Genomic DNA, 13,368 nt, shown 5'->3' with positions numbered 1-13,368 from the left:
TTGTTGGAATGTGTGTCCATTGTTAATGTGACTCCATTAACTTGAAAAATGTAAATATGTTCTAGTTTAAAAAAATAATTTTAGTGTATGTTTCAAGATTTCAATGTCTAGTTACTGTTTTTATGAATTCAATGTCTTGTTTTTTTAAAATGAAAATTAAGTTTGTTTTTGTTGTGGTATTAAGAATAAATACAATAACCGAAAGTAATTTGCTAGTTTTTAAAATTTGAATTCAGGTACAGTACTTTGGATAAAATAATTCTATCTAAACAGTCATAGCTTCAGTCTGTGAGCTCATTATGGATCTTCCAATCCTTTCCATATTTTCCAGTTGCTGGGATTGTTACTGCGGATTTTGCCTCCGGCCTGGTTCACTGGGGAGCAGACACCTGGGGTTCTGTTGATATCCCTGTCATTGGCAAGGTGAGGGCCGACTGGATGAATAGCATTTAATGTGTGCATTGTCTTGTGAGCATGCTGACATCTGGGCCACAATTAAAAATTGTGTCTAAAAATAAGTGCTTTGTTTCTGTGACCCATTCACAATGTTACTTTCTCTTCTCACACACACACACACACTGCAAATGTTTCTGATCCAGTATTTACACTTGAACGCTAATTCAGAGAGCTTCATTGTAAATTGGGCATGAAGTAATGTAAACCAAATATACAGGTGACTCCAAGTGAGCTAACATTGGAATCCATGGAGAATTGCACTATACAGAGGAAGGTCCTGCACTGAGAGGATCTTTCTTAAAAGAGTATTTTAAATGACCCAAAGATTTTATTTGAATCAGATTAATTGAAATCAACTTATGGCTTAATGGCACAGCTGAGAGCTGCTGAATAGAGGCAGTATTAGAATGTAGTGAAGTTAGGATGAAGCTTTTAAAACAGCTGTTATCTTGCAAGCTATGCTTAATGGGTCAACATTGTAACATTTGGTTTTTATATAGCATTGTTTTTGTAATAATTCTGTTTTTGAAGATGTGATTATTTTGCATTTCTGAAATTATTTGAAAATTGCGATTTTAACCTTTCCAATGTTTGATGTCTTAAATTTGGTTTGTGGAATTTTTGTCTTGCATTGTGCTTCTGATGATCTCTTTGAATTGTTTTGTGTATAGTTATAGATCCAATAATCTAATTGGGTAGTAAACAGGCACTAATTAATCTCAGTTGTACCATTAGGGGAGGTACTGAGTAAAAGCCCCACAGGGATGGAAAATTAACTGTAATTGGACATTGGACCATCCTTGTACACCTACTATGGGCTGGTTTCAAAGTAGTGTTGATAAAGGCCTCGGAACAGGTTGTTTGCCCCTCCCCCACTCTCTTTTCCAGGGATGTTGTATAGCAAGGAGGCCCAAGCAGGGAAGGGGAATCAAATAGTTTTAAAAAGGAGTCCTTCCTTCAAAAAGTGACAGCTGAGACAGAGGGCATGGCCACATGGACTCAGTGCACCCCCTAGCAGGATAACCCAGCATGTTTTTTCTAAAAGGGTATGATCATGTTACCCACTCATTCTCTCAATCTGGTAATCGAGGGGAATAAAATGTTCATAATGCAGCAGAAGGGGCTGATTAATTTTCAGAAAAATGTCAGAAAAGCCAGAAATACAGGCCCCAAAGCAAAGCTTTTTGTGTTTGAAGGAATGAAGGAAAAATGGACTAAAGTTCAACACTGAACTGTTCTTTTTTTCTGACTGGACTGCAGAATAGTCCCCAATGCAATGCCTCATTCCTAGAGCCTGGTATTCGTTACAGGCTGGAATGCCATTGATTTGAACAGAACTTGACACCATCTCATTGAATAGAAAGTAAATCTAATTACTCTGTGCAGTGAATATTTTGACTGGGGGATCTTATTTAGTGAATATCTTTACCTATTTCTGCAGCACAACTGGCAGCATCAGCTCCTTGAGTGTTTTGTGGTGCATCTAAAACTGCAACAAGTTAAAACCAATAACTGTCTCAGACATTGTTTGGAGACTGTGTTTTCCCTTCTGAGTCTTCCCAGTTGTGCAAAATACTAGGTGGAGACTGACAATTCTCAACTACTTGAAGGTGATTGCCGTTATTTAATCCAGTGTGCAGGCTGCACTGAAATGGATGGGGACACTGCTCCAAGGAGGAGGCCTATATCTGGGATTTATTTTAAAACAATATTTGCTTATTTAAAAACATTAATGGCCTGGGGTAAGTACTGGTATTGTTAATTCATTACACCGGTACAAGTCTCCAGCTTTAGCTGTTTAAAACAGTGCCTCGGCAAAGCCTTTCTATGGCTCGTTTCTTTGCAGAATGATCAATACTTCTTTCAACAACAAAGAGTTTATGGTACCATCTAATGCCTCTGGTTAAGTGTGTGATTTTAGCACTTCTACTGGGCCAGAATCAGACTTGCAACTGTAGCTGTCAAGTTGGAGATAGCGGAAAAATGGCCTCTTTGTGGGTTATGGTGAGCAAAAGGCTACCTGGGCCAATGGGCACAGTTGGGGCAGATTGAGAGTGAAGGAGATGCAGCAGGGGAAGAATCTTTGGGTGATAGTGCATTGTTGGTTAGACTCGGGTGGGTAGCCTGTAGAGCACAATGACATCTAGGTAGGAATGTAATTTTTACATATTTTTATGAATAAAGTATATTTTGGGAATAAAAAAAAATCTAGGTAGCGGAGGTACTCAGGTAAAAATCTCCCTGTACATGAACAGCGGCACCGTCTTCTGCTCGGATCCGCTGTTGTTCGCAGACTGATGAGCAGCTGCGACCAGTTCGAACCGGCCTCGGGAGCCAAAGTTAACCACGGCAAGAGCGAGGCCATGTTCTTTGAGAACTGGGCTGACCGACCCTTTGTCCCCTTCACCGTCAGGTTAGACTACCTGAAGGTGCTGGGGATATGGTTTGGAAGGGCTGGGGCATGCGCCAAAACCTGGAAGGAGTGAGCAGCCAGGGTACACCATAAGCTGAGCATGTGGGAGCAGCAATCTCTCTCCATTGTGGGTAAGAACCTGGTCATCAGGTGTGAGGCGCTCACGTTGTTGCTGTATGTGGCGCAGGTCTGGCCCATACCCCACTCCTGCGCTGTGGCGGTCACCCGAGCCATTTTCTGTTTTATCTGCAGATGCAAAATGGACTGGGTCCGGAGGGACACAATGTTCAAACCTCTGGATAAAGGCGACAAAAATATATCCAACGCCGCCTTCATCCTGATGACCACCTTCGTGTGCGGCTGCACCAAGCTGTGCATAGAGCCCCAGTACGCAAACTCTAAGTGTCACTATGTGCCGAGGTTCTATCTGTCCCCGGTGTTGCGAAGGATGGGTCTGGTCACATTGCCGTGGAACATTCCATCCACTTGGACCGTGCCGTACCACCTATCCTTCGTGGAAAAGTTGCTGCGGAAAAGCACCTTTGACTACCAATCCATCAGGCAGTGTTCTGCACGGAATGTCGTCAAGGCCCTATGGGATAAGGAGATGGTGGATTCTGTCAGATGGTTCCCCGAGCAGACTACCAAAGTCATTTGGCGGAATGCCTCATCACCAGAACTTTCAAACAAGCACCAAGACGTAGCTTGGCTGGTGGTGAGAAGGGCCCTCCCCGTCAGATCTTTGCTGCACACCCGGAGTCTCACCCCCTCCGCACGCTGCCCTCGAGGTGTCTGTGATGGGGAAGAGACTGTTGCCCACCTCCTTCTGGAATGTGTCTTTGCAAAGCAGGTGTGGAAAGAGATGCAGTGGTTTTTGTCGAGGTTCATCCCAAGCAGCTTTGTAACACAGGAGTCTGTGCTCTACAGGCTGTTTGCAGGGCCATACACCGAGATAAACATCAACTGCTGCTGGAGGAACATCATTTTGGTGAAAGACGCTGTTCGGTCAGCCCGAAATTTGCTGGTCTTCCAGTGCAAAGAGTTGTCCACGACCAGGTGTTGCATACTGGCACATTCCAAAGTCCAGGACTATGTGCTGAGGGACTCACTAAAGCTGGGGGCAGCCGCAGCAAAGGCTCAATGGGGAAAGACCACAGTGTCAGGTCCTCCTGCCATAGTGAACTGAGGGGCTGGACCCATGGGAGACCCCTCGGGCTGTATACACCAAATATGGGTTTGCTGTAAAATGTACATGACATAAAAAATGGAATGGAAGGGTTGTGAGGCAACTCACTCCTGTATTGAAGAAAACTGATTCCTTTGCACTTTTTGGAATGTCAACACTTGGTGCTGTTTTGAACTGTTTTGTAATCTATTTTTTACAGATTTTTATGAATAAAGTATATTTTTGGAAAAAAATCAAGGTGGAACTGGGAGGATTCATTGGGAAATAATGGGCTGAATTTTATAGAGACCTCGACGTCAGGAACGGTGGCGGGGGAACATGAAGATCACTCCGGATGAGGCTCGCCACCGACCTCTACGCCGGCAGGCCCATCCTGATCTTAGTGGCGGCGGCGAGGCCTCATGTCAGCCACCCCACTGCTCGGCGATGAGACCCGCAATACAATATGCAGATGGGCACTTACCATTCATTAGCATGCTGGCCGCTGCGATTCAGACAGCAGGTTGAAATCTTCATCCTAGCGGCCGGCATCAACGTGCCTTTGGATCCCTGTCCGGGGAGATGAGGCGCAACTCCTGTGGGGAGGGGGGAAGGAGGTACTTTTCTCAATGCGGGAGTGGGGGAGCAGGGTCAAACCCTTTGGATTGGTTGGGGGGATGGTGAGAAGGGGTGAAAGTTTAGAGTTTATGAACTTTGCAGGGGAAGGTCACATAGTCAAGATAAGTATTTTTGGGGGGGGTGCGAGCGGGCAAGGAATTAAATGTAAGGCTAATGGGGGGGAGGTGGGAGAGGGGATGGAAAGAATTTTTACATTATTTTTAATTTCTTGAAATGCACTGCCTCTTTAAAAAAAATCAAGCTGCCATTTAGGGCTCTAAGGCCTTTAAAAATGGCGCCTGCGCATTGGCGCCAGATGCCATTGCTGGGGATGGCTCGCCTGTTCCCTCCACATCATCGGGAGGGGGGGTGGGGGGTGGTGGTGGTGGTGGCTGCCCCGGGCATGTTAATGAGCCGCCGAGTTTAAGATTGCGGCAGCTCCGTGGAGGGAATGCCGCGCGTGCAGGCCACCATCTTTTACTGCCGCCACCGCACTCGGTGGTAGCCACATAGAATCCAGCCCAATGTGACAATGAGTGACTAAACAGGAAATGTGCATAAACTAATCTTTTAATATAGATATATTTATGTGTGATCCAATCTGGAACAGGAATTTTACTAGCTTATCATATCTGTCTTACATCTTATTTGCACATCTCCAGCATAGATATTATAAAGATATTCTCTATAGAATCATAGAATAGTTACAGCACAGAAGGAGGCCAGTCGACCTGCCGTGTCCGTGCTGGCTCTCTCAGAGCTATTCAGCTTGTCCCATGCCCTTTCTCCATTGCCCTGCACATTTTTTTTTTAGAGATACAGCACTGAAACAGGCCCTTCGGCCCACTGAGTCTGTGCCGACCATCAACCACCCATTTATACTAATCCTACACTAATCCCATATTCCTACCACATCCCCACCTGTCCCTATATTTCCCTACCACCTACCTATACTAGGGGCAATTTATAATGGCCAATTTACCTACCAACCTGCAAGTCTTTTGGTGGTGGGAGGAAACCGGAGCACCCGGAGAAAACCCACGCAGACACAGGGAGAACTTGCAAACTCCACACAGGCAGTACCCAGAATTGAATCCGGGTTGTTGGAGCTGTGAGGCTGCGGTGCTAACCACTGCGCCACTGTGCCGCCCTTTTCTCTTCAGATAATTATCCAATTCTCTTTTGAATCTGCCTCCACCACACTCTCAGTGCATTCCAGATCCTAACCACTCACCATGTTTTTTTTTTTGTGAATCACCTTAAATCGGTGTCCTCTGGTTCTCAAGCCTTCTGCCAATGGGAACAATTTCTCCCCATCGATTCTGTCCATACCCCTCATGATTTTGAATACTTCTATCAAATCTCCTCTAAGGTATACAGCCCCAGCTTCTTCACTCTATCCACGTAACTGATGTCTCTCATCCCCAGAACCATTATCGTAAATCTTTTTTTGCATCCTCTCCAGTGTCATCACATCCTTCCTAAAGTGCGATGCCCAGAATTGGATACAATACTCTAGTTGAGGCTGAACCAGTGTTTTATAAAGATTCACCATAATGTCCTTGCTTTTGTACTTTATGCCTCTATTTATAAAGCTCAGGATCCCATATGCCTTATGAACCACTTTCTCAGCTTGCCCTGCCACCTTCAATGATTTGTCCACAGATACTCCCAGGTCCCTCTGCTCCTGCACCCTTTTTAGAATTGTACCCTTTATTATACAGTACTTTTCCTCAATCTTCAAACCAAAATGTAAATGCTAAAATTTGAACTGAAGAGCAGGGTAGCATTAAAAATACTACTGTCACTTATTTCAGCTTGTTCTACAAATTAGTTCAAGTAAGTAAATGTTTTTAAACTGAAAATAATTTGGGTGCTGAACTCAAGGGCGCCATGGCTAGCAGCGCAGCCTCACAGCTCCAGCGACCTGGGTTCGGTTCTGGGTACAGAGTTTGCAAGTTCTCCCTATGACCATGCGGATTTCTGCCGGGTGCTCTGGTTTCCTCCCACAGCCAAAGACTTGCAGGTTGATAGGTAAATTGGCCATTGTAAATTGCCCCGAGTGTAGGTAGGTGGTAGGAGAATGGTGGGGATGTGGTAGGGAATATGGGATTAATGTAGGATTAGTATAAATGGGTGGTTGTTGGTTGGCACAGACTTGGTGGCCTGAAGGGCCTGTTTCAGTGCTGTATCTCTCTAAATTGCCATATTCTGGAGAGGTTTTTTTTTTACTGGACTCTATTTGGGGACTGTGGAGATGTAGAATTTTATTGCTGCAAACTATAACTGCTAAGCTGCAGGAGAATAAAATCAATTGTGACACCAGAGCAGGGAGCAGGTTTTAGCAAATCTAGATCACTGGTACCATAAAGATAGTTGGAATGTAACACTCTGTTTTAGGTAAAACGCCTGTGTTATATCAGTAGAGGATTCTTGCAAGTGCTCCCTTTGTATGTAAACCACTTGTCTGTACAGTGTACATTGAGTAATGAGGTTGCAGTCTATCTATGCACTAAATTCACTGGAGCCTCCCAGCACATTAGATTAACACAGCTGGGACTTGATGTGATCCCTACTTGCCTCAGAAGAGCTGCACCAGCAGTTCTTACATTCATTAGAGTCACACTTTAGGGTCCAACCATCAAGTAATTAGACTCAACTTACAATTATATGCAAGTTGGTATTAGTTACAAATTTGGAACAGAGTCATAACTGGTCTAAAGTTGAAAAGGGTTTTTGGTCTGATTATTGCCCATGCACTGAAAGTAGCCAGTCAGTGTGCAGGGTTATCAACAAGGCTCAGCATGCACTGGAACGCATCTTGAGAACAATTAATTGTGAGTCAAAATAGGTTTTTTTACCCCTGATTTACAATTCATCAGTAATGTCAAAGTTTGAATATTGTGTGAAATTGTAGGCATCTTCGAAGAGATATTGATGTATTGGATAGAGTTCACAGTGCAAAGCTGAGCTTGTTTCATTGGAGAAAATTGGAGGCTTCAACACAGAGTGATGGCTCATGTAAATGTGATCAACTTATTTAATAGATTGTGAGCATAAAAGTAATGAGCCTCATGCAAGACTGCAGATTAAAATTTTTTCAACTGGCGGAGTCGTGAACATGTAAAATGGACTCTCAACAAAATGCTGGATAAATATCTGCTTCAGAATAGCATTGAAGGTTTTAAAGATAATGATAAGGATAGAGATGGATAATGAAATTATGCAACTAACCTGCAGGAATGATGAAGGCATCTGTGGAATGCAACTGGCTAGAGTTGGATGGCTGAGTAATAATATTGAACTGATATCTTTATGTTTTGACTCTATATCTTTTGAGGGTTGGTAGACTTAAGAACTTTATTTTCTTCCATACTTTATCTGTGGTAAGCTAGCTCCCTGAAGAGATTTAATGGTTGGCATAGATTCAATGGGAAAGCAAAATGCACATAATGCATGGGAGTGGCAAAAGAGGCTTTCTGGCCTCTTGTAACTTTTTCAATTATCTAAATGCTGCACTTATTACTTGCTTTGGGATTTGGAATAACAACTTTTAGTATTTGACCTTGGACATGCTTATTGGACGGATGAATGCACATACTGACTGGGGGCAGACTTCTGCATAAACTCTGGGGCATTTGTCTTGACACAAACTGAATACGGTCTCAATTGGGCTGAAAGCAGAAACTGGCTTGAGAAATGTTTTCTTATTGTAAGTTTGCTGAATAGTTGGAACAGACCAAACTAGGTCTATGAGCTGTTCTGTTGTGGCCTCTTTATTCTTTGGTACTTTTGACATTCTAATTTTTAGTTTGTCTTTCACCACATTTGATTTTATTTGTTCTGCAGACTCCAATGTGCTTCTGCTTTTAGCTTGCCCTTTGTGCTCTGATAGATCATTTTTTATATTCTATATTTTCTTAAGGGGCTAGCTGAAAACTTCCTTGGAGAACGCCACCTCTTTGTCATAGTGACATTTAAAAAGTAAATACATTCATTAAAATAGAATTGTTGCAAGAGGGATATGCTCCATTTCAAAGCAGGAAGGTGAGGGAGAAGGTGACTTGAACTTTTTTGTGCAGGAGTACCACATGACCTCCATACTCCACCAATTTGCTTACTCCCTTTACTCCATTAATCATTTGTTATCCTTATCGATGTGCCTCCTGATCCCATATTTCTGCTGAATCTTTTCACTACCATTTGAGAAGCCACTGCCCAGGCTCATGTCTGTTGAAGTGAGGAATGTGGCGCAAGTGTCCCCGTACGAAAGTGACAATGTGAGCCCAATTTTCTCATGTGTATCGAGTACAGGTACAATTTCACTCAATATTTCATTCCCCACTAATGCAGGTTACTTTATGCATTTGCTATGCCATGACTCTTTCAGGTCTCAATACTATAAAAAAAGGATGTACGATAAATATAGAAATAGTAAATCATATCTGTGAGCAGTAGCAGGATTGTGAATTATTTTACTCATCAAATAGATCTACACACTGTTGTGTATACCACAGGCCTGTAGCAAGTAATTGGAGTGACTTACATTTTAATGTAAAAGTTGCTGCTTATTGTAAGAGCGCTGACTTAGTTCAGGAATGTTTTATACAGACATTTTCAATGGTTGTAGAATCATACATGCCAATCGTTTGCATTTTATGTGAATATTTTGTAGTGCCTGCATGGAAACAACTCTATCTTCCTCCTCTCTGCCTTCCCCCACCACATTCAAAAGTATGATTTGGATTCATTTTCAGTTCAGCCAAGCATTTAAGAGATTCACTGATACTATTGGAAGATTCATCACCAATTCACGAAAGTGCATGAAAAAAATACTCTAGTTAATTCTACTTGAGATACAAGCGAACAGCATCATATCCTCCCAGAATGGATTGCTTATTAAAATTTAATTTACTCAAAACGAAATCTAGCTACTTTTATAGGGAATCAATCACCTCCAAAAAAGCAGTAGTTTAAATATGGGTAAATGTGTGAATTTGAGATCCAGTGGAGAAGTGGTGCAAAAATTCAGTACAATTGGCACTTTAGGTTGATAATGAAAGCAATTAGGTTAATAATAGGAGTAAGCCTTTGGCTGAGTGGTAGCATTCCCACCTCTTCATACAGGCCCGCCTTATAGGACTAATCATCCTATTGGCTGGTATAAAGATGGTTGCAACCATGGGAGGACTGTTCTTGTTGTGGCCTCAGACTGTTAATCAGCCTGTAAATCATTCCATTACTTCATGCTATTACCCAAGGGAAGAATGCAAAGATATGAAAATTACAGCAATAACATCAATGTATACCAAATGAAAAATAATAACCCTATACACCAAGTGAAGAGAATGGGAGAGTAATCACTATTTGTTTAAGAAGGGAGAGAAGCATAATCTCTATAAATCAGTTAGTCTGACATCAGTTGTGGCCCACCCCTTGACATCCGTAAAGCATTATCCTCCAGGAGTCAGTGCTGGGAACGTTTTTGTTCTTTGTGTGTATATTTGATGATTTGGACTTGGGGGAAAAAGGACAGAATTTCTCATCTTATTAATGTGGATTGTGCACGTGTTGCACAGATCCTCTATTTTCTGCCCTGGGACCCATCCTGCTGATCTCTGAATACTGGAAGATGCTGTCCAGTATTCCATAAGTCCAACCTCCCTCTCCTCTCAAATCCTTTAACATGCTGTCATCTCCCAAATCCATGCCCATCTTGCCGCAACTCCATGTTTGAACCTCTCCAATCAGGTTTCTGCCTCAGCCACAACACTGAAACAGCCATAATTAAAGTCACCAATGACATCCTATGTACCTGTGACTGTGGTGCACTATTCCAACTTAACCTTCTTGAACTGTCTCTAGTCTTTGATACAGTTGACTACACCATCCTCCTCCAACACCTCTCCTGCATTGACCAGTTGAGTGAGACTGCCCTCACCTGGTTCTACTCTTGCCTATCCAGTCAAAACCAGAAAATCTCCTGCAATGGCTTGTCTTCCTACCCCTGTAATTTTACCTTGGGTTGAACCATACCGTTGACAAACTCAGTGTTCTATGTGACCCTGAGCTGAGCTTCCAACCCCATCACTAAGACCATCTACATCCATCTGTATTATATCACTGACTCCACCCATCCCTCACCCCTCTGCTGCTGAACCATTCATTCATGCTTTTGTTGCCTGTATACTTAACTATTCCAATGTTATTCTGGCTGGTTCCCACCTTCCACTCTCTGCAAACTTAAGCTCATCCAAAACTTTGCTGCCTGTATCCAGTCGTGAACCATGTCTCTTTCACTCTGTACTTGCTGACCTACATTGGCCCATGATTGGTGTAACCATTTTGAAATTCTCATCCTCATGTTCAAACTCCTCTGTGGCTTCCCCTTCCCTAAAACGCTAACAACATCATATCCTCCCCGAATGGATTGCTTGTTAAAATGTAATTTACTCAAAATTAAATCTAGCTGCTTTATAGGGAATCAGTCAGAGAGTGACTGGTCTTGACATCAAGGCAGCATTTGACCGAGTATGGCATCAAGCAGCCCTAGCAAAACTGGAGTCAATGAGAATCAGGGGGAAAATACTCCGCTGGTTGGAGTCATACCTAGCACAAAGGAAGATGGTTATGGTTGTTGGAGGTCAAGCACCTCAGTCCCAGGGCATCACTGCAGGAGTTCCTCAGGGTAGTGTCCTAGGCCCAACCATCTTCAGCTGCTTCATCAATGACCACCTCTCTATCATAAGGTCAGAAGTAGGGATGTTCGCTGATGATTGCACAATGTTCAGCACCATTCACAACTCCTCAGATACTGAAGCAGCCATGTACATATGCAGCAAGACCTGGACAACATCCAGGCTTGCGCTGATAAGTGCCAGGCAATAACCATCTCCAACAAGAGAGAATCTAGCCATCTCCCCTTGATGTTTAATAGCATTACCATCGCTGAATCCCCCACTATCAACATCCTGGGTGTTCCCATTGACCAGAAACTGAACTGGACCAGCCACATAAATGCTGTGGCCACAAGGATGGGTCAGAGGCTGAGAATTCACTTCCTGGATGAGTGCAGCTCCAACAACGCTGAATAAGCTCGACACCATCCAGGACAAAGCAGCACGCTTGATGGGCACCCCATCCACCACCTTCAACATTCATTCCCTTCACCACCGACGCACAGTGGCAGCAATGGGTACCATCTCCAAGATGCACTGCAGCAGCTCACCAAGGCTCCTTTGACAGCACCTTCTGAACCCATGACCTCTACCACCTAGAAGGACAAGGGCAACAGATGCTTGGAAACACCACCACCTGCAAGTTCCCCTCCAAACAACACACCATCCTGACCCTTGGAACTAGATTGCCGTTCCTTCACTGTCACTGGGTCAAAATCCTGGAATTCCCTTCCTAACAGCACTGTTGGTGTATTTGTACAATAAGGACTGTAGCGGTTCAAGAAGGCAGCTCACCACCACCTTCTCAAAGGCAATTAGGGATGGGCAATAAATTCTGGCCTAGCCAGCGTCGCTCACATTCCTCGAACGAATAAAAAAACCTCTGTAACCTTCTCCAGCTCTACAACCTTCTGAAAGCTCAGTGTTCCTTCAACTCTGGCCTCTTGGCCATTCACCCCCCACCCCTTCCTTCACACCACCATTAGCGGGCATGCCATCAGTGGATTGGGCCCTAAGCTCTGGAATGTTTGCCGTAAAGCTCTCCACCATTCTCTCCTCCATTAAGATGCTCCTTAAAACATAGAATCTTACAGCAAGGTATGAGCCATTTGGGCCATCTGGCCTTTGTTGGTGATTATGTGCCACACCTCCTTCCACTTGAAGCTTCATCTCGCCTTGCCAAGAGTACCTCTTTGACAAAACTTAATGTCTCCTCCTTTGGCTTAGTGTCAGTTTTTATCTGATTACACTTGTGTGAAATGCCTTGGAATGTTTTACATTATAGTTGCTATATAAATGCAAGTTGGTGTTGAATTGCAAATGGCAGGAAACATGGGCAGGTGCAGTTTGTCGTGATAGTACCAGCCCATGGAAAAAAGCAGGGAGGCAGAGACATAGTGAAGTGTGTTCCCAGACATATGCAGGTAGTGAACACTAGTCAATCAGTCATCTTCAGGATACTATCTGCTTTGGCTTTTTCATGCCTGCAGATACATTTGCTGCTCTGTAAACATCCTTTTAAAAGCAACTTCAGTCAAGTGGTAGCATATCCTGATTCTCTGGTCAGCAGTGATTTTGTTCATGTGTCACCAACAGCTGCTCCTGTGTGTCACCCATTGCACACTTCTATGTCTTAATTCTGCGGGGATGGATGTCTCTGAGTTGGTGTGTATCTGAGTGAGTGATGGCCCATGCTCTGAAGTGCTGGCAGGGCCAGATAGGCGAGGTGTAGTTCATCTTCTTTGTGTACCTCTGGAAGAGGACAAGAGACACAAAGTTTACGTGTCTCTTTCAGTTGAAATAGTAAGGTTTCATTATGTAGTTTGCAGACTGGTAATGCAGAGTGCAGCCGGATGAAAAGGAAGCAGGATGTCATCAGGATGTTACAGCTGGCACAAACCCTCTTACCACCCAGTTTTTGACTCCCACTGCAGCTTCCCTCCCCAGGCTTAGAAGAGCTTCCTCCTCATAGGAGGTCAGAGTGCAGAATTTGGGTGTCTATCAACTGCTACAGCAATCGCTCTTTGATTTTTATGGGC

General features: G+C 43.6%; 1 protein-coding gene across 5 annotated transcripts in view; it reads left to right on the top strand.

Annotated features, from left to right (window-relative positions):
* si:ch211-212o1.2 (uncharacterized protein LOC492735 homolog) overlaps positions 1-13,368 on the top strand; it is a 138,801-nt gene that overhangs the window by 79,623 nt on the left and 45,810 nt on the right. For all 5 annotated transcript variants that reach the window (XM_068049393.1, XM_068049391.1, XM_068049392.1 and 2 more), the window contains one exon: positions 332-423. In XM_068049393.1, coding sequence (XP_067905494.1) covers positions 332-423 — 92 coding nt within the window. The remainder of the gene's footprint in view (positions 1-331; positions 424-13,368) is intronic.

This window comes from Heterodontus francisci, chromosome 17 (genome assembly GCF_036365525.1).
Source record: "Heterodontus francisci isolate sHetFra1 chromosome 17, sHetFra1.hap1, whole genome shotgun sequence".
Taxonomy (NCBI): domain Eukaryota; kingdom Metazoa; phylum Chordata; class Chondrichthyes; order Heterodontiformes; family Heterodontidae; genus Heterodontus; species Heterodontus francisci.
Note: the sequence above shows the minus strand (reverse complement) of the source record. Positions and strands in the feature narration are given on the sequence as shown.